Below are 26,819 nucleotides of genomic sequence, written 5' to 3' on the forward strand. Positions count from 1 at the left end.
TATTTAACAAAATACACTTCAAATCAAAAACTGTTAAAAGAGACAAAGAAGGGCATTTTCTGTCCATAAAGGTATAACTGGCAAGAAGGCTTAACAACTGTATACAGATATGCACCTAAAAGCAAAACACCAAAATAAATGAAGCAAACACTGACAGAACCAAAGAAATAGACAGTTCTATAAAAATAGATTTGAAAACACCACTTTCAACACTACACAGAATATCTAAACAGAAGATCAATAAGGAAACAGAGGACTTGAACAACAACTATACATACACTAGTTCTAACTGAAATATATAAAACACTTCACCCAACAACAACAGGACAAACATTTTTCTAGCCTATATGGACTTTTCGCTAGGATAAATTGTATGTTAAGCAAAGAAATGGCTAAACAGAATTTTAAATAATGAAATCATTAAAAAGGAACTTCTCAAAATACAATAGAAAACAGCAAGAAATCAGTAACAAAAGGAAAAATGGAAATTTTACAAGTATGTGGAAATTAAACACTCAATTAACCAATGGGTTAAAGAAGAAATTACAAATTAAGTTAGAAAAATGCTTAGAAACAAACAAAACAAAGACACAACATATCAAAACAAAAGATTCAGCAAAGGCAGTGCTGAGAGGGGCACTGAGTGCTATGAATGCCCAGATTAAAAAAGCAGAAAGATATCAAATTAATAATCAAAAAATATATCTTGAGGAACTAGAGAAAACATAAAACTAAACCCAAAGTTAGTAGGAAAAAGGAAATAAAGCAAAGATATGAAATAGAGAATGGGAAAACAACTGTGAGAACAAAAAGCTGGCTCTTGAAAACTGAATCAATAAAATTAACAAAACTTTAGCTAGACTGACCAAGTAAAAAAAAGAGAAAAGATGTAAACAGAAACTGAAAGGAAAGGAAACTGAAAACAGAAAGGAAAGTGGTGATACCACTACTAACCTTACAGAAATAAAAACAGTTATAGGCAAACATTAAGAATCAAATAAATAGGAAATGGAAAAATTCCTAGACATACGTAAGGTTACACAAATGGACTCAAGAAGTAACAGAAAACATCAACAAATGTATAATACATATAGAGACTAAATCAACAACCAAGAACCTTCAGCCAAAGAAAAGTCCAGGATCAAAAGCCTTCACTGGAGAATTCTACACAAAAATTAAGGGGAATTAATTCTTCTCAAACTCTTCCAAGAATTCAAGAGAAGGGAACATTTCCTAATTCATTCCACCAGTGTAGCATTACTCTGACACCAAAGCTAGGTAAAGATATCACAAGAAAAGAAAATTATAGGTTAATTTCCCTATAAATACAGGGGAAAAAAAAAAACTCACCAGTAAATCAAACCCAAAAGCATATTAAAATTATAACATGACCAAGGGGAATTCATCACAGGAATACAAGGGTAGTTCAACAAGCTAAACTCCATCAATGTAATAAACTACATAAATAGAATGAAGTTAAAAAGGAAAAAAAAGCAGATGATTTTCTCAACAGATGCAGAAAAAACATTCACCAAAAACCCAGCACCCTTTCTTGATAAAACACTCAGAAAATTTGAAATAGAAAGGAACTTTCTTGACACAATAAATACCATTTACGAAAAATCCACAACTAACATCATAGGCAATAGTAAAAAATATAAAGCTTTTCCCTTAAGGTCAAGAATAGCTTTCATGACTGCTATTCAGTACTGTAGTACAAGTCCTTCCTGAGCAATTAGGCAATAAAAAGAAAACTGAACAGAAAAAGTAAAACTAAATCTCTTTGCAGATGACATGATCTTATGTATAGAAAATCCAAGGGAATCAATTCATAAGAAAACAATTAGAGCTCATAAGTGAATTCAGCAAAGTGGCAGGGTACAATGTCAAAATATACACACAAAAAAAATTGCCTCCACTTTTATTTTTCTTTCTCAAGATGCTGTTAGCTATTTGTGCACCTTGTCCTTCCAAATAAATTTGACTGCTCGTTTTTTTCCTATTTCTGCAAAGGGAGTTGTTAGGATTTTGAATGGTATTATACTGAATCTAGAAATCACCTTGGGTAGAATTGACATGTTAACTATATTTAGTCTTCCAATCCATGAACACAGTACGCCCTCCCATTTATTTAGATCTTCCCTGATTTCTTTTAGCAATGTTTGTAGTTTTCTGTATACAGGTCCTTTATATATTTGGTTATTTATTCCTAGATATTTGATTGTTTTGATTGCTACTGAAAACGGAATTTTTTTGTGTGATTTCCTCCTCAGTTTGTTCATTACTATTGTACCGACACATTACTGATTTTTACATGTTGATCTTGTATGCTGCCACTTTGCTGAACTCATTTACTAGCTCTAGTACCTTTGCTGTAGATTTTTCAGGACTTTCTACACATAGGATTATGTCATCTGCAAACAGTGAAAGTTTTATTTCTTCCTTTCCAATTAGGGTAGCTTTTATTTTTTTTTTTCTCACCTAACTGCTCTAGCTAGGACTTCCAGGAAAATGTTGAATAACAATGGTGACAGTGGAAGGTGACAACAGAACTTAGAGGGAAAGTTTTCAGTCTCTCCACATCAAGTATGATGATAGCTGTGGGTTTTTGATATATGCCTTTTATTATGTGAGGAAGTTTCCTTCTATTCCTATCCTTTGAATTGTTTTCATCAAGAAAGGATGTTGAATTTTGTCAAATGCTTTTTCTGCATCAATTTCATGTGGCATTTCCCCTTTGATTTGCTGACGTGGTGTAATAGATTAATAGGTTTTTTTGTGTTGAACCCTTACATATCTGGAATAAAACCCACTTGGTCATGGTGCAAAATTCTTTTAATGTGGTGTTGTATTTGATTTGCAAGTATTTTGTGGAGGACTTGGCGTCTATATTCATTAGAGAAATTGGTCTGTAATTCTCTGTTCTAGTAGTTATCTTTGTCTGCCTTTGGTATTAGGGTGATGGAATGAGTTAGGCAGCTTTCCCTCTTCAATTTCTTGGTTTTTGTCAAATGTCTTTCCTATATCAACTGAAATGATCATGTGGTTTTTTCCCTTCTTCTGCTAATATGCAGTATATTACATTAATTTATTTTCTCATGCTGAGCCATCCTTGCATATCTTGGTAAATCCTTCTTGATCATGGGGTACAGTCTTTTAATGTGCTGTTGGAGTCAATGTCCTAGCATTTTGTTGAGAAAAACGTCTGTGATTCTCTTTTCTTGTAGGATCTTTATATGGCTTGGTAATAGGATGATGTTGGGCACATAGAATGCATTAGGCAGTGTTCATGCTTCAATTTTTTGGAAAAGTTAGAGGACTAGTATTTTTCTTGGAAAGATGTTGGAAGATTCTCATTTCCTGACTTTGAAACTTAATACAAAGCTACAGTGGTCAAAACAGCATGGTACTGGCACAAGAACAGATATATAGACGAACAGAACTGAAATGAAAGTTCAGAAATAGACCCTCACATCTACGGCCAACTGAATTTTAACAAAGCTGCCAAGTGCACACAACTGAGAAACAATAGCCTTTTAAACAAATGGTGCTAGGAGAACTGGGTATTCATATGCAAAAGAATGAAGGAGGACCCCTATCTCACACAATGTACAAAAATTAACTCAAAATGGATCAAAGTCTCAAGAGTAATCCCTCTTCATCTTCCAGGTTCCCTGAAGACCTTCTTGCTCATCTCTGGTACCCAACCACACACATACTCTGCCATCGGACTATCTCCACCCAATGGTACCATTCCCAGGTGTGCTGGTTTGAAATGATGTAAGTACCCTAGAATAACCATGTTTTAATTCTAATCCCATTTTGTAAAGGCAGCAGTTTCTTCTAATCCCTATTCAATACTGTATGTTTGAAACTGTAATTAGATCATCTCCCCAGAGATGTGATTAATCAAGAGTGGTTGTTAAACTGTGTTAGGTCAAGGCATATCTCTACCCATTTTGGTGGGTCTTGATTAGTTTCTGAAGTTCTATAAAAGAGGAAACATTTTAAAGGATGACAGAGATTCAGAGAGAGCAGAGCAGAACGACATAGCCACAAGAAGCAGAGTTCACCAACAAGCAACCTTTGGAGATGAAGAAAGAAAATGCCGGGCGGGCCACGGTGGCTCAGCAGACAAGAACACTTGCCTGCCATGCCAGAGGACCCAGGTTCGATTTTTATACATGCCTGCCCATGTATTAAAAAAAAGGAAAATGCCTCCCAGGAGCTTCATGAAACATGAAGCAAGGAGAGGAAGCTAGCAGATGACTCCGTGTTCACCACATACCCTTCCAGATAAGAGAGAAACCCTCACCATGTTCACCATTGCCTTTTCAGATGAGAGAGAAACTGTGACTGTGTTCACCATGTACCGTTTCATTTGAGAGAGAAACCCTGAACTTCACTGGCCTTCTTGAACCAAGGTATCTTTCCCTGGATGCCTTTGATTGCACATTTCTATAGACGTGTTTTAACTGGGACATTTTCTTGGCCTCAGAACTGTAAATTAGCAACTTACTAAATTCCCCTTTTAAAAAACCAAAAAAAAAGGATTAAAGACCTAGATATAAGAGCCATTTCCATGAAACTCCTATAAGAAAGCACAGGAAACCATTTCAGCACCTTGTGTTAGACAATGGTTTCTTAGACTTTGCACCCAAAGCACAAGCAAAGAAGAAAAAAATAGATAAATGGGAACTCATCAAAAATAAAAACTTTTATACAGAGAATTCTATCATGCAAGTAAAATGACAATTAACAATATGGGAGAAAATATTTGAAAACCACATATCCAATAAGGGTTTAATATATCAAGAATATAACAAGAAGAAAATTGAATAGGGAGAGAAACAAGATGGCAGCTTAGCAATGTGCACGTTTTAGTTCGTCCTCCAGAAAAACTATTAAATAACCAGAAACAGTATAGAACAGCTCCTGGGGCGATGTCAGTGACCGGACACACAGCGTACCCCAGTCTGGACCACCTGGACTGGCTGTGAGCCCCCCAAGAACCATGAGTTCCCCAAGCCGTGGTGGCCGACACCCCTCCCCAACAGGCTACTTCCCAGTTGGGAAAGGAAAGAGACTTTACCAGCAGCAGGGGCTGAACACAACTAAGATTCAAGTGCGCAATTAATTCACAAATTCTGACTAATAAAAATAGGCCCCCAGCTCAGGTGAACCTGGTCAAAGCAGAGGTCGCTCATTTTTGCCCCGGTGCCAATGGGGCAGGGCTGACGGAAAAAGAAAAAAAAGGAAACAGAGGTTTTTGTGGCTGTTTCTACAAAGGCTTGACTGTCTTTGGACACAGCAGCAGGGCTTCTCAGGCTGCAACTGCCCCAGGCAGAGACAGAAACAAGCTCCTCTGAGGGCTTGTCTGGAGCCTGTGCCTTCTTGGGGGGGGCGGGGGGGGGACTGGGGGAGGGGTGTGTGTGAAGCCCAACTCAGGTGGAATCCCTCCCTCAAGGAATTCAGATACCAGGGCTTGGTAATTTGAAGCCATTAAAACCAGCCTAGAGAGGACTTCCGGAGAAGATGGTGGCTTAGTAAGACACACGGATCTTAGTTTCTTCTCCAGGACAGCTACTAGGGGAGTAGAAACGACACAGAACAGCTCCTAAAGCTACAACAGAGATAAAAAAGACAGCGTACCCCATCCTGGAACGGCTGGCTGCCTGAGAGAAGCCGCTCGGGTGAGATCGCCGAGGCGCGCGGGCTTCACCGGGTGGGGCGGCAAGCGGCCGGAGTCACTCCCTTCCCCCTTCCCGGGCCGACTGGGAGAATTGGAGAGGCGGTCCCCTGAAACCGCGGCGGCTGGCGCCCACACCACGCGCGGCCCCCCGGACCAACTGAGAGAACTGATCGGAAATCCCCAGGCCACGGAGAACGGTGACGGGTGGGGGAGGCCCCTTCCAAACCCGTGACTCCCCGGGAACGTGCATTCTCCCGGGCGGGCTGCTGCCGCTGGCGCCGTCCCGCCACACTTATCGCCCTGGGCCGACTAGGAAATTTGGATGGGCGCTCTCCCGGGCTGCAGCGGCCAGCAACCCTCCCCGCGTTCGGACCCCGGGTCGGCTCAAGCCGCTTCGGCTAGCGAACCTCCTGGACAGTGAGAGTTTTCCAAAGTTAAAGGTCCCACAGCACCTTTTACTGGTGGGACCCGCAGACAAACGTGTGCCATGAGCGCCACCTACTGGGCAGGATAAGAAAAACAGAACCCAGAGATTTCACAAAAAAATATTCCAAACTTTTGGATCCAATACCCAGGGAAATCTGTCTACATGCGCAGACGCCAACAGAAGATAACGGATCATGCTCAAATAATTGAAAATATGGCCCAGTCAAAGGAACAAACCAATAGTTCAAATGAGATACAGGAGCTGAGACAACTAATGCTGAATATACAAACAGAAATGGAAAACCTCTTCAAAAATGAAATCGATAAATTGAGGGAGGACATGAAGAAGACATGGGCTGCACATAAAGAAGAAATAGAAAAACTGAAAAAACAAATCACAAAACTTATGGAAGTGAAGGACAAAGTAGAAAAGAAAGAAAAAACAATGGATACCTACAATGATAGATTCAAAGAGACAAAAGATAGAATTAGTGATTTGGAGGATGGAACATCTGAGTTCCAAAAACAAACGGAACTATCGGAAAAAGAATGGAAAAATTTGAACAGGGTATCAGGGAACTCAAGGACAATACGAAGCGCACAAATATACGTGTTGTGGGTGTCCCAGAAGGAGAAGAGAAGGGAAAAGGAGGAGAAAAACTAATGGAAGAAATTGTCACTGAAAACTTCCCAACTGTTATGAAAGACCTAAAATTACAGATCCAAGAAGTGCAGCGCACCCCAAAGAGATGAGACCCAAATAGGCGTTCTCCAAGACACTTACTAGTTAGAATGTCAGAGGTCTAAGAGAAAGAGAGGATCTGGAAAGCAGCAAGAGAAAAACAACCCATCACATACAAGGGAAACCCAATAAGACTATGTGTAGATTTCTCAGCAGAAACCATGGAGGCTAGAAGACAGTGGGATGATATATTTAAATTACTAAAAGAGAAAAACTGCCAACCAAGACTCCTATATCCAGCAAAATTGTCCTTCAAAAATGAGGGAGAAATTAAAACATTCTCAGACAAAAAGTCACTGAGAGAATTTGTGACAAAGAGACCAGCTCTGCAAGAAATACTGAAGGGAGCACTAGAGTCAGAACCGAAAAGACAGAAGAGAGAGGTATGGAGAAGAGTGTAGAAAGAAGGAAAATCAGATATGATATATATAATACAAAAGGCAAAATGGTAGAGGAAAATATTACCCAAACAGTAATAACACTAAATGTTAATGGACTGAATTCCCCAATCAAAAGACACAGAATGGCAGAATGGATTAAAAAACAGGATCCTTCTATATGTGGTCTACAGGAAACACATCTTAGACCCAAAGATAAACATAGGTTGAAAGTGAAAGGTTGGGAAAAGATATCTCATGCAAATAACAACCAGAAAATAGCAGGAGTGGCTATACTAATATCCAACAAGTTAGACTTCAAATGTAAAACAGTTAAAAGAGACAAAGACGGACACTATATACTAATAAAAGGAAAATTAAACAAGAAGACATAACAATCATAAATATTTACGCACCGAACCAGAATGCCCCAAAATACGTGAGGAATACACTGCAAACATTGAAAAGGGAAATAGACACAAATACCATAATAGTTGGAGACTTCAATTCACCACTCTCATCAATGGACAGAACATCTAGACAGAGGATCAATAAAGAAATAGAGAATCTGAATATTACTATAACGGAGCCAGACTTAACAGACATTTATAGAACATTAAATCCCACAACAGCAGGATACACCTTTTTCTCAAGTGCTCATGGATCATTCTCAAAGATAGACCATATGCTGGGTCACAAAGCAAGTCTTAACAAATTTAAAAAGATCGAAATCATACACAACACTTTCTCGGATCATAAAGCAATGAAGTTGGAAATCAATAATAGGCAGAGTGCCAGAAAATTCACAAATACGTAGAGGCTCAACAACACACTCTTAAACAACGAGTGGGTCAAAGAAGAAATTGCAAGAGAAATTAGTAAATACCTCGAGGCAAATGAAAATGAAAACACAACATATCAAAACTTATGGGACGCAGCAAAGGCAGTGCTAAGAGGGAAATTTATTGCTCTAAATGCCTATATCAGAAAAGAAGAAAAGGCAAAAATGCAGGAATTAACTGTTCACTTGTAAGAACTGGAGAAAGAACAGCAAACTAATCCCAAAGCAAGCAAAAGGAAAGAAATAACAAAGATCAGAGCAGAAATAAATGAAATTGAAAATATGAAAATAATAGAGAAAATCAATAAGACCAGAAGTTGGTTCTCTGAGAAAATCAATAAGATTGATGGGCCCTTATCAAGATTGACAAAAAGAAGAAGAGAGAGGATGCAAATAAATAAGATCAGAAATGGAAGAGGAGACATAACTACTGACCTCACAGAAATAAAGGAGGTAATAACAGGATACTATGAACAACTTTACGCTAATAAATACAACAATTTAGAGGAAATGGACGGGTTCCTGGAAAGACATGAACAACCAACTTTGACTCAAGAAGACATAGATGACCTCAACAAACCAATCACAAGTAAAGAAATTGAATTAGTCATTCAAAAGCTTCCTAAAAAGAAAAGTCCAGGACCAGATGGCTTCACATGTGAATTCTACCAAACGTTCCAGAAAGAATTAGTAGCAATCCTCCTCAAACTCTTCAAAAAAATCGAAGTGGAGGGAAAACTACTTAATTCATTCTATGAAGCCAACATCACCCTCATACCAAAACCAGGCAAAGATATTACAAAAAAAGAAAACTACAGACCAATCTCTCTAATGAATATAGATGCAAAAATCCTCAATAAAATTCTAGCAAATCGTATCCAACAACACATAAAAAGAATTATACATCATGACCAAGTAGGATTCATCCCAGGTATGCAAGGATGGTTCAACATAAGAAAATCAATTAATGTAATACACCATATCAACAAATCAAAGCAGAAAAATCACATGATCATCTCAATTGATGCAGAGAAGGCATTCGACAAGATTCAACATCCTTTCCTGTTGAAAACACTTCAAAAGATAGGAATACAAGGGAACTTCCTTAAAATGATAGAGGGAATATATGAAAAACCCACAGCTAATATCATCCTCAATGGGGAAAAATTGAAAACTTTCCCCCTAAGATCAGGAACAAGACAAGGATGTCCACTATCACCACTATTATTCAACATTGTGTTGGAGGTTCTAGCCAAAGCACTTAGACAAGAAAAAGAAATACAAGGCATCAAAATTGGAAAGGAAGAAGTAAAACTATCACTGTTTGCAGACGATATGATACTATACGTCGAAAACCCGGAAAAATCCACAACAAAACTACTAGAGCTAATAAATGAGTACAGCAAAGTAGCAGGCTACAAGATCAACATTCAAAAATCTGTAGCTTTCCTATACACTAGTAATGAACAAGCTGAGGGGGAAATCAAGAAACGAATCCCATTTACAATCGCAACTAAAAGAATAAAATACCTAGGAATAAATTTAACCAAAGAGACAAAAAACTTATATAAAGAAAACTACAAAAAACTGCTAAAAGAAATCACAGAAGACCTAAATAGATGGAAGGGCATACCATGTTCATGGATTGGAAGACTAAATATAATTAAGATGTCAATCCTACCTAAACTGATCTACAGATTCAATGCAATACCAGTCAGAATCCCAACAACTTATTTTTCAGAATTAGAAAAACCAATAAGCAAATTTATCTGCAAGGGCAGGGTGCCCCGAATTGCTAAAAACATCTTGAGGAAAAAAAACGAAGCTGAAGGTCTCGCGATGCCGGACTTTAAGGCATATTATGAAGCCACAGTGGTCAAAACAGCATGGTATTGGCATAAAGATAGATATATCGACCAATGGAATCGAATAGAGTGCTCAGATATAGACCCTCTCATCTATGGACATTTGATCTTTGATAAGGCAGTCAAGCCAAGTCACCTGGGACAGAACAGTCTCTTCAATAAATGGTGCCTAGAGAACTGGATATCCATATGTAAAAGAATGAAAGAAGACCTGCATCTCACACCTTATACAAAAGTTAACTCAAAATGGATCAACGATCTAAGCATTAGGTCTAAGACCATAAAACAGTTAGAGGAAAATGTTGGGAGATATCTTATGGATCTTACAACTGGAGGCGGTTTTATGGACTTTAAACCTAAAGCAAGAGTACTGAAGAAGGAAATAAATAAATGGGAGCTCCTCAAAATTAAGCACTTTTGTGCATCAAAGAACTTCATCAAGAAAGTAGAAAGACAGCCTACACAATGGGAGACAATATTTGGAAATGATATATCAGATAAAGGTCTAGTATCCAGAATTTATAAAGAGATTGTTCAACTCAACAACAAAAAGACAGCCAACCCAATTACAAAATGGGAAAAAGACTTGAACAGACACCTATCAGAAGAGGAAATACAAATGGCCAAAAGGCACATGAAGAGATGCTCAATGTCCCTGGCCATTAGAGAAATGCAAATCAAAACCACAATGAGATATCATCTCACTCCCACCAGAATGGCCATTATCAACAAAACAGAAAATGACAAGTGCTGGAGAGGATGCGGAGAAAGAGGCACACTTATCCACTGTTGGTGGGAATGTCAAATGGTGCAACCACTGTGGAAGGCAGTTTGGCGGTTCCTCAAAAAGCTGAATATAGAATTGCCATACAACCCAGCAATACCATTGCTGGGAATCTACTCAAAGGACTTAAGGGCAAAGACACAAACGGACATTTGCACACCAATGTTTATAGCAGCGTTATTTACAATTGCAAAGAGATGGAAACAGCCAAAATCTCCATCAACAGAAGAGTGGCTAAACAAACTGCGGTATATACATACGATGGAATACTATGCAGCTTTAAGACAGGATAAACTTATGAAACATGTAATAACGTGGATGGACCTAGAGAACATTATGCTGAGTGAGTCTAGCCAAAAACTAAAGGACAAATACTGTATGGTCCCACTGATGTGAACAGACATTCGAGAATAAATTTGGAATATGTCATTGGTAACAGAGTCCAGCAGGAGGTAGAAACAGGGTAAGATAATGGGCAATTGGAGTTGAAGGGATACAGACGGTGTAACAGGACTAGATACAAAAACTCAAAAATGGACAGCACAATAATACCTAATTGTAAAGTAATCATGTTAAAACACTGAATGAAGCTGCATCTGAGCTATAGGTTTTTGATTTGTTTTGTTTTGTTTTGATTTTTCTATTATTACCTTTATTTTTTTCTCTATATCAACATTCTATATCTTTTTCGGTTATGTTGCTAGTTCTTCTAAACCGATGCAAATGTACTAAGAAATGATGATCATGCATCTATGTGATGATGTTAAGAATTACTGATTGCATATGTAGAATGGTATGATTTCTAAATGTTGGGTTAATTTCTTTTTTTCCGTTAATTAAAACAAAAAAAAAAAGAGAAGGGGTAATTGGAGCTGAAGGGGTACAGACTGTACAACGGGACTGGATATAAAAACTCAGAAATGGACAGCACAATACTACCCAATTGTAATGCAATTATGTTAAAACACTGAATGAAGCTGCATGTGAGGTATAGGTTTTTTGTTTTGTTTTTTTTTCTTTCTATTATTGTTTTAATTCTTATTCTGTTGTCTTTTTATTTCTTTTTCAAAATCGATGCAAATGTACTAAGAAATGATGAATATGCAACTATGTGATGTTATTAAGAATTACTGATTGTACATGTAGAATGGAATGATTTCTAATTGTTTTGTTAATTCTTTTTTTAATTAATAAAAAAAAAAAAAAAAAAAAACAGCCTACAACCTCTCCTCTGTCTCCACCACACCCCCAGCAGGGAGAGTCTGTCAAAGCTAAAGGTACCGCATCATCTTATGCTGGTGGGACCTGCAGGCAGACAACCACCACATACTCGGCAGGATAAGAAAAACAAAGACCAGCAACTTCACAGGAAAGTCTTTCAGCCTGCTGGGGCTCACCTTCAGGGAAAACTGATGCAGGTGACTCTTTCCTCCTGACAGGAGGCCAGTTTTGTCTGGGAAAATCCAGTTGGGGTCTATAATACCTAAGTAGACTCTCTTAAGGGTGAGGGGAAAAAGGTACCATACAAGCAGGGCAAGAAACAAGAAAACAAGAACTGAAAAATTCTCCTCTGTTAAACAAAACCTAAGCTAGAGGTCCAGATAAAGCTGAATTGAATGTCAAAGAACAGACAGACAAGAAATTCATCCAGCAAAAAACCCTAGGTAAAAGAAGTGAAAGCAATCTCCAGAATAAACTAATTAAGGTAATTAAATGCCTAGATGCCAGCAAAAAATAATAAACCACACTAGGAAAACTGAAGATACGGCCCAGTCAAAGGAACAAACCAACAATTCAAATGACATACAGGAGCTGAAACAATTTCAGAATATATGAACAGACATGGAAAACCTCATCAAATATCAAATCAATGAACTGAGGGAGGCTATAAAGAAGGCAAGGAATAAACAAAAACAAGAAATCAAAAGTCTGAATAAAACAAATCATAGAACTTATGGGAATGAAAGGCAAGGTAGAAAAGATGAAAAAAAAAAAAACAATGGAAACCAACAATGGTAGTTTTCGAGAGGCAGAAGATAGGATTAGTGAACTGGAGGACGGAACATCTGAAATACGGCAAGAAAAAGAAACTATAGGGAAAGAAATGGAAAAATATGATCAGGGACTCAGGGAATGAAGAACAAAATGAAGTACATGCATATACATGCTGTGGGTGTCACAGAAGGAGAAGAAAAGCGAAAAGAAGGAGAAAAACTAACGGAGGAAATTATCACTGAAAATTTCCCAACTCTTATGAAAGACTTAAAATTACAGATCCAAGAAGTACAGCATATCCCAAAGAGAATAGATCCAAACAGACATACTCCAAGACATTTACTAATCAGAATGTCAGAGGTCAAAGAGAAAAGAGAATCTTGAAAGCAGCAAGAGAAAAGCAATCCATCACATACAAGGGAAGCCCAATAAGACTATGCGTAGATTTCTCAGCAGAAACCATGGAGGTGAGAAGACAGTGGGATGATATATTTAAATTACTAAAAGAGAAAAACTGCCAACCAAGAATTCTATATCCAGCAAAACTGTTCTTCAAAAATGAGGGAGAAATTAAAACATTTACAGACAAAAAAATCACTGAGAGAATTTGTGACCAAGAGACCAGCTCTGCAAGAAATATTAGATGGAAGTACTAGAGACAGATACGAAAAGACAGAAGAGAGAGGTGTGGAAAAGAGTGTAGAAAGGAAGACTATCAGTAAAGTTAAAAAAGAAGGAAAATTAGATATAACATATAAAACCCAAAAGGCAAAATCGTAGAAGAACATACTACTCGTGCAGTAATAACACTAAATGTCAATGGATTAAACTCCCCAATCAAAAGACATAGACTGGCAGAATAGATTAAAAAACAGGACCCATCTATATGCTGTCTCTACTCAAAGGACATGAGGGCAAGGACACCAATAGACATTTGCACATCAATGTTTACAGCAGCATTATTTACAATTACCAAGAGATGGAAACAGCCAACATGTCCATCAACAGACGAGTGGCTAAACAAACTATGGCATATACATACAATGGAACATTCTGCAGCTGTAAAACAGAATAAAGTTATGGAGTTTGTAGCAACATGGATGGACTTTAAGGACATTATGCTAAGTGAGATTAACCAGAAACAAAAGGACAAGTACTGTATGTTCTCACTGATACGAACTGACATTAGTGAATAAACTTGGAATATTTTGATGGTGACAGAGACCATCAGGAGATAGATATGGGGTAATTGGAGCTGAAGGGATATAGACTGTGCAACAGAACTGAATATAAAAACTCAGAAATGGACAGCACAATACTACCTAACTGTAATACAATTATGTTAAAACACTGAATGAAGCTGAATGTGAGAATGATAGAGGAAGGACGGCTGGGGGCATAAATGAAATCACAAAGAAAGAGAATAAAGATTGAGATGGTATAATCTAGGAATACCTAGAGTGTATAATGATAGTGACTAAATGTACAAATTTTAAAAATGTTTTTCCATGGGGAAAAACAAAGGAATGTCATTACTGCAGGGTACTGAAAATAGATAATTAATATTTTTAAATTTCAACTTATGTGTGAGACAAAGGCAAAAAATGTTTATGTGGTACAAAATTTAAATTTTGACTAGTCATTTCCTAATATAACTTATGTAGATAATTGGCTAAACAACATGGGTACATGGAACCTTGGGTAGGACATGAGATTTTTTTTGGTTTGTCCAGAGTGATGCCCCGATGAATCCCAGAGTGATTTGATCAGTGAGCGGAAAAGTATTTGCAAAGTCCCTTCTGGGGAATGGTGAGAACAGGGGAAAATCAACCTCCCCAAGTCGAATTCTTGATATTCTCACTAACAGTGGGGACAACCAAAGCTATAGGCTGAGCGCCCAGTCTTGGGATTTCTTCATATGAAACTTAACCCCACAAAGGATAGGCTAAGCCTATTTAAAATTAGGCCTAACAGTCACCCCCAGGAGAATCTCTTTCGTTGCTCAGATGTAGCCTCTCTCTCCAGCCAACACAAGCAAACTCACCACCCTCCCCCTGTCTACGTGGAACATGACTCCCAGGGGTGTGGACCTTCCTGGCAATGTGGGACAGAAATCCTAGAATGAGCTGAGACTCAGCATCAAGGGATTGAGAAAAACTCTAGAATGAGCTGAGACTCAGCATCAAGGGACTGAGAAAACCTTCTCGACCAAAAGGGGTAAGAGTGAAATGAGACAATGCATCAATGGCTGAGAGATTCCAAACAGAGTCAAGAGGTTATCCTGGAGGTTATTCTTATGCATTAAGTAGATATTATCACCTTATATTCCAAGATGTAATGGAGAGGCTGAAGGGAACTGCCTGAAAATGTAGAGCTGTGTTCCAGTAGCCATGTTTCTTGATGATGATTGTATAATGATATAGCTTTCACAATGTGACTGTGTGATTGTGTCTGATGCTCCTTTTATCTACCTTGTCAACAGACGAGTAGAACATATGGAATAAAAATAAATAGTAGGGGGAACAAATGTTAGAATAAATTTAATTTGAAATGCTAGTGATCAATGAAAGGGAGGGGTAAGGGGTAGGGTATGTATAATTTTTTTTTTCTGTTTTCATTCTATTTTTCAGTTGTCTTATTTCTTTTTCTGAATTGATGTAAATTGTTCTAATAAATGATCTTGATGATGAATATGCAACTATGTGATGATATTGTGAACCATTGATTGTAACCATGAAAAGAATGCTGTATATAAAAAATGTGTGTTTGTTTGTTGTCTACAATAAAAATATTTTTAAAAAATTAAAAAAAAAAGAATAACAAGAAAGTCTACAATTCATCAATCGAAAGACAAACAGCCCAATTTAAAAATGGAAAAAAGAATTGCGTAGACATTTCTCCAAAGAAGATATATAAAATGGCCAAAAAGCACATGAAGTGATGCTCAATATCATTAGTGATTAGCCATTAAGGAAACGCAAATTAAAACTACAATGAGAGACCATTGCACACCCATTAGAATGGCTACTATTTATAAAAAAAATTTTTTTAAAGAAAACTACAAACATTGGAGATGATGTGGAAAAAAACGAACACTTACTCATTACTGGTGGCAATGTAAAATGGTGCAAGCCACTGTGGAAAACTGTCTGGCAGCTCCTCAGACAGTTAAGTATAGAATTACCATTTGACTCGGCCATCCCACTTCTAGATACATACTCCAAAGAATTGAAAGCAGAGTCTCAAAAAGATATTTGCACACTGGCGTTCATAGAAGCATTATTCACAATTGCCAAAAGATGGAAGCAATCCAGGTGCTCATAACCAATGAATGGATTCACAAAATGTGATATAAGCACACAACAGAATATAACTAAGCTACAAAAGAATGAAGTTCTGATACATGAGACAACAGGAATGAACCACAAAATGTTGAATGAAATAAGCCAAGGGCGGGCCGCGGTGGCTCAGCGGGCAAAGTGCTTGCCTGCTATGCCGGAGGACCTCGGTTCGATTCCCGGCCCCAGCCCATGTAACAAAAAACGGAAAAACAAAATACAATAAAACAAGAAAATGTTTAAAAGATGTTTCCCTTTCTTCCTTCCTTCCTTCTATCCTTCCTTCCTTCTCTCTGTCTTTAAAAAAAAAAAAAAAAAAAAAAAAGAAATAAGCCAAATACAAAAGGACAAGTATTGTATGATCTCACTGATGTGAAGTAATTTGCATAAGCAAATTCATAAAGCCAAAATTTAGAATATAGTTTACCAGAGTTTGAGGTGGGGGTAGGGAACAGGTAGAGAAGGCTTCAAATGTACAGAGTTTCTATTTGGGATGATGGAAAAGTTTTAGAAATGCCTGATAATGATGATGGAAGCATAACATTGTGAACATGCTTAACAGCACTAAATCACATACTGGAGGGCAGGCAACAGTTGCTCAGTGGCAGAATTTTCACTCGCCATGCGAGAGACCCGGGTTCAATTCCCAGAGCCTGCCCATGCCAAAAAAAAAAAAAAAAATTATATACTTGAATGTGCTTAAAAGGGTAAAAATAAAGTTGCCTATTTGATACCAGAATAAATTTTTAAAAAAACATGGAACTGCACAACACAGAGAACCTTAAGTTAAACCAGCACCTACAGTTAATGGTACAATTATAAAAATATGCTTTCATCAATTGTAACAAATCTACCACACCAATGCAAGGTGTTAACAACAGGTTGATAAATGGGAGCCCTATATTTTATGAATGACTGTCCTGTAAACCCACAACTTCTCCAACTAAAAAAAGGGGGGGAAATAGACACTTCTTCAAAGAAGACTTATAAATGACAAATACACAAAAAGATGTTCAACATCATTAGCCATTAGGGAACTGTAAATTAAAACCACAATGAGATATCATTTCACACCCACAACAACGGCTATTATTAAAAGAACAGAAACTAACAAATACTGAAAAAAATCTGTAGAAATTATAACTCTAGTGCATTGTTGGGGGGAATGTAAATAGTGCAGCTACTGTAAAGAGCAATCAGGTGGTTCCTCAAAAAGCTGCAAATACATTTATCATTTGACTTGGCAATCCCACTTCTATGCAAAGAGAGTAAAAATAGATTCACAAACAGATACTTGTACACCAATGCTTACAGCAACATTATTCACAATAGGCAACAGGAGGAAACAACCCAAAGGTCCATCAACAAAGGGAGGTAAGAGATGAGGGAGGCAGGAAAGGGGGTGTGTGTGTTTGTAAAATTTTTAAATTCATGAGAATAAATTAAAATCTGCTCAGACACCTCTATAATTCTACACTTCCAATTTCCAAAGCAAAGAATCTGGAAAAGGATTAAGATGCATTAAGCATTAAGAAGAATACATATATATATATATATATATTTCCAAGGTCCTTAATATTAATATCGCAGAAGAGAGAAAAGCTAAGCCTATAATCTAAATTTCATGATGTTTAATGTTTTTTCTAACACATCCATCTTAATTTTTAAGTAATAATTTCTAGAATCCCACCTTTAAACATACATGAATCTAAAATATCTGCCTGGCAGTAACTAGCTACATTTTCTACTCTCAATGTAATAGGAATTCATTGACACGTTTTAAGTACTTTTCAAATTACATCAAGCAGAATTTTTACAAATTTAAATGGTTTTAAATGGGGAAAATCTCAAAAAGGAGGCCAAGGATGATAATATCTGCAATAACAGCAATAAAAACAAAACTTAAAGAAGACTCTTCTGCAGAAACATAATTAAAACATGAAGAATTATTGACTTTGAAGTGTGACTATAAAATAAATAAATTTTAAAAATAGACAAATATTATCATGTCTCACTCATATGGACTAACTATAATATACAAAGACAAAGAACTTAAGCCAAGAGGAGCATGGGTTATCAGGTTGGGGCCTATTGTAAAGACCTTAGACTATAAGCTTTTACAGCTATCACATCTATTCTGTAGTTATAACTGTTATTTCTAAATTCTGATAAACTGAGCTATCTGTGTATAATCTGGTTGCTCCCTGAAACTTCGTGTATTTATGTCACACCTGAGACACAGAGTTAGTGCTCTGAAGCTAAGAAAGTCAGCAGTATTCCATACAGCAATTGTTAAAAACTTGAAGTGATCACCAGACTTTGACTAGAGATATAAATGAAACTGCTCAGGACAGGACTGAAGTACATCAGAATACAGGGTAAAGGATATTGTTCATATTTTAAAATTCCAACTTCTGTCTGAGAACAAAGGGAGAGATGTTCATTTGGTGCCAAATTTATATTTTCAGTAGTGCATTATCTAATTTAACTTGTACAGTCAGTTTTGTTTTGTTTTTTGTTTTTTGCCTTTTAAAAAGAGGAATTTAATAAGATGCTCGTATACAGTTCTAAGGCCGGGAAAATGTCCCAATTAAAACAAGTCTATAGAAATGTCCAAATTAAGGAACCAAATTAAGAAAGGCTGATGAAGTTCAGGTTTGTCTCTCAACTGGAAAGGCACATGGCGAATATGGCGACGTCTGCTAGCTTTCTCTCCAGGCTTCTTTCACGAAGCTCACTGGGAGGCATCTTCCTTCTTCATCTCTAAAGGTCACTGGCTGGTGGACTCTGGTTCTCTCGTCATTGTGCCAGCTCTTTCCGATCTCCGGCCTTTTCCAAAATGCTTCCTCTTTTAAAGGATTCCAGGAAACTGAGCAAGACCCACCTGGAACGGGTGGAGTCACGTCTCCATCTATTTAATACCCACAATTGGGCGAGTCACATCTTTGTGAAGATAACCTAATCAAGTTTCCAACCTACAGCACTGAAAAGGGATTAGAAGAAACGATTGCTGTGCTGGTTTGAAAGAAAGCATGCCCCCTAAGAAAAGCCATGTTTTGATATAAATCCCACTTCATAAAGGTAAAATAATCCCTATTCAATACTGTATGTTTGAAACTGTAACCACATCATATCCCTGGATGATGTGATATAGTCAAGAGTGGTTGTTAAATGGGATTAGGTGATGACATGTCTCCACCCATTTGGGTGGGTCTTGATTGGTTTATTGGAGTCCTATAAAAGGGGAATAAGAGATTCAGAGAGAGCAGAGAATGCTGAAGCACCACAAAGCAGAGAGTCCACCAGCCAGTGACCTTTGGAGATGAAGAAGGAAAACGCCTCCCGGGGAGCTTCATGAAACCGGAAGCCAAGAGAGAAAGCTAGCAAATGACACCGTATTCGCCATGTGCCCTTCCAACTGAGAGAGAAGCCCTGACTGTGTTCGCCATGTGCTGTCTCACTTGAGAGAGAAACCCTGAATTTCATTGACCTTCTTGAACCAAGGTATCTTTCCCTGGATGCCTTTGATTGGACATTTCTATAGACTTGTTTTAATTGGGACATTTTCTTGGCCTTAGAACTGTAAACTAGCAACTCATTAAATTACCCCTTTTAAAAGCCATTCCATTTTGGTGTATTGCATTCCAGCAGCTAGCAAACTAGAACAACTGCCTTTGCAAAATGGGATTAGGATTCAAACATGGCTTTTCTAGGGTATGTACATCCTTACAAACCACCACACCAACTTAACCTCAGTAGTATTGTACAGTCAGTTTTATCTTAACATGATAATTACTTGGACTCTTGAGAATAGGGTGTGAGATCTTGTTAATTTGTACAGGTTAATGTGATGCCCTGATATATCCCAGAGTAATCTGGGCAAAGAATAAAGTATTTGCAAGGGGAAAAAAGGAGGAAATATTCAACTTCCCATTTGGGGAATTCCTGATATTCTTGCAAGCAATGGGGAGAACCAATTCCACAGGCTGAACCCTCGATCTTGGGGTTCAACCCTATGAAACTTATTCCTGCAAAAGAGAAGCCATACCTACTTATAAATATGCCTAAGAGTCACCCCCAGAGAACCTCTTTTGCTGCTCAGACATGGCCTCTCTCCCTAAGCTAACTCAGCAGGTAAGCTGACCTCCCCCGCTACATGGGACATGACTCCCAAAGGTATAAATCTCCCTGCAACATGGGACAGGACTCCCAAAAAAAGCTGGGACCCAGTATCATGGGATTGAGAAAGCCTTCTTGATCAAAAGGGGGAACAGAGAAATGAGACAAAAAAAATTTCAGCAGCTGAGAGATTTCAGAGTCAAAAGGTTATCCTGGGGGTTATTCTTATGCATTACATAGCTATTCCTTTTTAGTTTATTGTGCATTGGAGTAGATAGAGGGAAATACCTGAAACTGCTGAACTGTGTTCCAGGAGCTGTGATTCTTGAAGGCAACTGTATAATTACAAAGCTTTTACAATGTGACCATGTGATTGTAAAACCTTGTGTTTGAGTCTCCTTTTATCCAGGATGTGGACAGATGAGTAAAAAACAAAGGAAAAATAAATAAATGATGGGAGGTGGGGAGAGATAAGAGGTTGAAAAAAATAAAAATTAAAAAAAAGTTGGGTAGATTGAAATACAGTGATCAATGAGAGGGAGGTGTAAGGGGTATGGGATATATGAGTTATTTCTAGTTTCTTTTTATTTCTTTCACTGGAGTGATGTAAACGTTCTAAAAATGATCATGGAGATGAATACACAAATACTTGATAATACTGTGAGCTACTGATTGCATACCACGGATGGACTGTATGTGTGTGACGATTTCTCAATAAAACTATTAAAAATAATTAACAGAAAAAATAGGGTAAGTTCTTTAAATGTTTTATTTCTTAAATTTCATGTCAAAACTAAAAAGAATCCATCATTTTAGAAAAGAAAATTAGGTCCAAGTAAGGTGTTCATAAGGAACAGAGCTAGGTATGATGTAAAATTTTAGGTCTAGGGAGTATATTTTCATAAAATTTAATCTTGAAAGCTTTTGCTGAAAAAAAAACTAAAGACTGAAAATCTTAATTATGTTTTAAATAAACAATTTTACTTAAATCCATACTGATTAAGAATTCATAAGAGACCATGACAGCATTTGCATTTGCTTAGAAAACCCACTCTTACCCAACCAGGAAAAGTAACAGAATTATAAGGGAAATTATTATAAAGGTAGTCATCCTCTCAAAAAATTATTCACTGACCATCAACTATATAGCAGGCACTATTTTGTCACCTGGCATATATTAATCTATAAGGTATTTTTAAACATGTTCAAGATATGACAATTATATGTATGTGATTGACCCGAATTATACTTCATTTTCTTTCCACTGAACTAGGTCTGCAAGCATTTTTAAAACAGAACTTTGTATCACTAAGGGCTAACTTTTCTAAAAATAACTAAAATTATTTAGAATATGACAAGATCACAAAACCTGAGAATTACTTACAGATTTATACATGAAACACCATGTCCTTATAACCAAGTTTACTATAGTCATTGTGGAGCAGATAAAGAACTCCATCCACCATTAAAGCAGTCACAATCGGGAATTAACCCCTCTTTCTATAAAGTAATTGTGGTTACTCATCTCTGGAACAATTTTCATATACATATTTTCCTTTTCCTTATTCTGAATTCTACACATTGCCAGTCATTCTTAAAAATAAAAATCTCAGACTAATAAAGGTCAAATTTAGGAAGAAGAATTAAAACATTCCTTCAGTCTACGCTAAACGAACTGACTACACAATGAACGCCACACATCTGAAAACACACATTAGTCTGCATTAGTTCTCAGGGTTGAAACAATACCAATTATTCAATAGCTTTCCTTTTACATAAGCTGATACGAGAGAGCTCACTCAACTCTTCTGAATCTCAAAACTCAGGATCCTGGAACACTGATAAAGCTTACATTTTTCCTCAGCACTGTTTTCATGTACTTACTCCGGAAAGCAAACTTCGCATTACCCCCAAAGAATAAATATGAAAATCATCTCTTCTTGTTTGACAAGTATCTACTCCACTTACTTACTTTTCCACTGAACCACAATCCACAATATAAATCTAAGATCAATAAGATTGAAAAATTATTTGATAGTATCTTTAAATGCATAAGTTAAAAATAATCATTTTAAATATATTTCAGCACACCAACTGTCAAATACATATATAATTTGGTTATATTCTATTTGTTTCCAGTTGTAAAATGTTTGAAATAGACATGACACAAAATGACTTCCCAAACATTAAAAAAAATAAAAGAATATATATATTCAACACAAGATTAACCACAGACATCAAAAATAATGAAAACCATGCCTTCGCCACCATAACCTATATGAAGGCATTTCCTCTTCTTCCACAAAGAGTCCATATGCAGCTCCCATGCTCCCCTGACTGCTGACATTTAGTTTTGGCATAACGCCTTTGTACATTCAGTGGAAGCTTATTACAAAATTACTGCTGACTATAGACCCTAGCTTGCATTGACTGTGCATTTTCCCATATTCCATCTATTTTCAACACCCTGCAATTTGACATTCATTTGTTTTCCCTCATGCAAAAATGTTTTTTTATTCGAATATTTAATCACCATCATTGTCTACTCTAGACATTTCTAAATTATAAGGCTAAGTCAGGACCTAGCATCATGGGACTGAGAAAGCCTTCTTGACCAAAAGGAGGAAGAGAGAAATCAGACTAAATAAAGTTACAGTGGCTGAGATTTCAAACAGAGTTGAGAGGTTATTCTGGAGATTATTCTTCTGCATTATATATAGATAACCCTTTTTAGTTTATGTATATTGGAGTGGTTGGAGGAAGTACCTGAAACTGTTGAGTTGTGTGTTCCAGTAGCCTTGATTCTTGAAGATGACTGTATGAAAATATAACTTTTATAATGTGACTATGTGATTATGAAAACCTTGTGTCTGATGATCCTTTTACCCAGGGTATAGACAGATGAGTAAAAAAAACAAAAAAGGATTAAAAAATAAATAAATACTAGGGGCGACAAAGAGTAAAATAATTTTTTTTTTATAAAATAAATATAAATAGATGGAAATTCTAGTGGTCAACGAGAGGGCGTGGTAAGGGGTATGGCATGTGTGAGTTTTTTCCTATTCTCTTTTTATTTCTTTTTATGGAGTGATACAAATGTTCTAAAAATAATGGTGATGAATACACAACTATGCCATGATACGGTGAGCCAACTGTATACCATGTATGGAATGTATGTGTGTGAAGATTTATCAATAAAAATGTTAAAATATATATATATTTGCTTGAGTCCTTGGCCAAAAACCTTAGGACTCAGGAAAAATATAGTTATTCTTTACTGAATCTCCCTTAGAAGCTAAATAACATTACTTAGTACCTTCAAACCATATTATTATTAATTCTCCTAATAACATCTCTTACCAGCTGAATCTGACAAATCCTCACCTTCAGCACTGAGCAGTAACATGGATAAACTAAAGCCACCAAAAAATCTAATGTACTTGTTTTTTATTATACTAACATATCTCACATAAAATTTAACCATCATATACCAGAAACGCTCCAGATGGGTCCCTGGACCAGAGGGGCTAGCCTCTCCAGAACATCAACTAGTTCTATCCCCTTAAGCCATATTATCAACTCCTTCCAATATAAGAAAGTTAGAATAGGCATAGCCCATTCTAAACAGTTGGAAGAAAGATCAAAGCCGATAGTGGAGTTATACAGAGAAGGTAGGGTTTAAAACAAATGAGTATGATTGCAGAATCATTATACTGATATTTCTCTCAGCCTCTAGTACCTTAGAGCAACTATAAGTAAAAACCTAAACTTGTGGAATTGTAACCCATACCAATTACACACATACACAAAGTCAATTGTGATGATTAAAAAAAAAAAAAAGATTAAAAATATTCCTTTAGCCTCCTGTGTTCTGGAGCAGCTAGAAGGAAAAATCTGAGATGATGGAACGGTAGCCCACAATGAACTTTGGGATCTATTCTATAACCACTTGCTGAAGAGTGCTTTGAAAATTACTGCTTTTTGCTTTCTTTGCTTTGTATATATGTTATACAACAAAAAGTTTTTTAAAAAATTTAACTATCTAACATCAAACTATAAAACATGGCTATCCCATAACTGATATTAAACCTCAATCTATTTACAAAAGCACCTTACATAAGAACACAATTGCACAATTTCCCACGTGCAAGTCTACTTGGCAAAGGAGCCCAAATGGTCTAAAATTCCTATTTTTAAACTTTTCTCTTGGTAAGGCTAAGGTTATGGCAGTAGGGAGAAACAAGGAAGAGGAGATGGAATGACCTTTGAACATTAAACAAAAACTTACCCACTTGAAGGATCTAAGGCAATTGCTCTGGGTTGATCCAACTCTTGCCAAAATAAAACTTTTCGTAAAGATCCATCTAAATTAGAAACTTCAATCCGATTAGTTTCAGAATCTGTCCAGTACAATTTTTCTCCAAGCCAATCGCATGCCAGCCCATCAGGGGACAATAATCCAGAAACCACAACATTCTGTACACTCTCAGTTTTGTTAAACTCTGTTCGTTTAATGGCTTCTTCACTTACATCGCTCCAGTATATTAAGCCATGACCAAACACAAAGTCCACCGCAGCTGCATCCTCCAAGCCCCCGACTACAATCGTAGCATTCTCTTTGCCATTTGTAGCATCAACCAATCGCAAGTCCCGTCTGTTTGCATAAAGCAACAAAGGGGCCGCTAGAACAAAAAAGAAAAATAGTAAATAAATAGGGAGGAAATGTATCGGTTCTTATATATTGGGTTTCAACTCAGAATTAGTGAGCAAATATGACCATTAATAAGAAAAGATTAAATAAACCTATAGAAAACTGTTAAAAAACTTTTCACACACAACATACAATTTTTGTAGCATCTTAAAAATAAAAGCAAGTGTTGGCAAGGATATGGAGCCACTGGAATACTCACACTATTGGTGGGAACATAAGGCAGCCACTTTGGGAAACACTGTGGCAGTTTCTTAAAAGGTTAAACATATAACTACCATATGATCCAGCCATTCCACAGCTAAGTATTTACCCAAGAGAAATAAATGTATATGTCAATGCAAGGACTTGCACAGGCTCAGTGGCTGAAGCAGGAAGAGTGACTCTCTTCTGAATCCTCCTTAAAAGCCTTCTGGTGATTAAACATCACTCACTGCAGAAGACACTCCCCTTAGCTGATTACAAACACAATCAGCTTTGGATACAGCCAACATAATCATGATTTAAGTCCATGAAATGTCCTCATAGCAAGAGACAGACCAATGCTTGCCCAACCAGACAACTGGGCACCACCATCTGACCATGACATTAATGTATAAAAACACTACTGATTTTTGCATATTGGTCTTCTACCCTATCATTCTGCTAAATTCCTTTATTAGTTCTAGTAGCTCTGTTGCGGCTTTTTCAAGATTTTCTAAATATAGGATGATGTCATCTGCAAATAAGTTAAGTTTTACTTCTTCCTTTCCAATATGGATGTCCTTTATTACTTTTTCTTACCTAATTACTCTGGCTAGAACATCCAGTCCAATGTTGGATAAGAGTGGTAATGGGGTGTCCTTGTCATGATTTTGATCGTAAAGGGAAAGCTTTCAGTCTTTCACGATTAGATTGAATGTTAGCTGTAAGTTTTCAAATATGCCCTTTACCATGTTGGGGATATTTCCTTTTGGTTTGAGGCTGTTAGGTACTCCAGAAAAGGCCAGGTTCTTTTAATCCATTCTTGTGGGTGCAACCTTTTGGTTAGGTTGTTTCAACTGAGATGTGGCTCACCCCACTTAAGGTGGGTCTTAATCCTTTAATATAGAGGATAAAAAGCAGAAAAAAGCTCAGTAAGCTCAGAGAGAAACACCCAGAGAGAGAATAGTCCTGGAGGTGCCAAGAGAGGATCCACAGAATACAGAGTGTGTGATGGTTAGGTTAAGAAGTCAAGTGAGTAACAACTGATGGTGCTCAGTTGTTTGATCAGGTAAGTAAGCACTGGCCTGTTACTGCAAGTATATTTCATAGTAGGCTGGTTTATTAAATCATCAGTCAGCTGATTCCATCTATGACTGATCACATCTAGATCAACTTCTACAAAGAGAGAATCCAATCAATTGGATTTAATCAAATCAGTTTAAGACTTTTAAGGGAGAAGAGAGAATTTTTACTTCTTTAGCCAGCCATCCTCTCCTGTGGAGTTCATCGAAGACCTTCATCAGAGTTGCCAGCCTTGCAGTCTGCCCTACAGATCTTGGACTGTTGCATCCCCATGGTTGTATGAGACACTTCAATAAATCTCATATTTCAGACATTTCCTATTAGCTCCGTTTCTCTAGGGAACTGTGACCAATACAGAGTAGAAACCACAGGAACAGGAGCTGAATGCAACAAAACCTGGGAGCAAAGGACCAGCAAATGCTAGTCATGTGCCTTCCCATGTGACAGAGGAACTCCAGATACCAGTGGCCTTTCTTCAGAGAAGGTATCATCCTATTGATGCCTTAACTGGAACATGTTAATGGCCTTATAACTGTACATTTGTAAACCAATAAATCCCCATTTGTAAAAGCCAAACCATTTTTGTTATATTGCATTCTGGCAGCTTTAGCAAACGAAAATACCAGATTTTCAGAGTGTTTTTATCAAGAATGGGTTCTGGATTTT

The 26,819-nt window shown here is 37.0% G+C and overlaps 1 protein-coding gene across 3 annotated transcripts in view; it reads right to left on the reverse strand.

Moving 5' to 3' along the window:
* Nucleotides 1-26,819, reverse strand: part of LRP6 (LDL receptor related protein 6) — a 242,831-nt gene that overhangs the window by 192,012 nt on the left and 24,000 nt on the right. For 2 of the 3 annotated variants that reach the window (XM_077170085.1, XM_077170086.1), the window contains exon 2: nt 24,468-24,861. The exons of the other annotated variant lie outside the window; for it this stretch is intronic. In XM_077170085.1, coding sequence (XP_077026200.1) covers nt 24,468-24,861 — 394 coding nt within the window. The remainder of the gene's footprint in view (nt 1-24,467; nt 24,862-26,819) is intronic. 3 annotated transcript variants of the gene reach the window in all.

This window comes from Tamandua tetradactyla, chromosome 7 (assembly GCF_023851605.1).
Source record: "Tamandua tetradactyla isolate mTamTet1 chromosome 7, mTamTet1.pri, whole genome shotgun sequence".
Classification (NCBI taxonomy): Eukaryota; Metazoa; Chordata; class Mammalia; order Pilosa; family Myrmecophagidae; genus Tamandua; species Tamandua tetradactyla.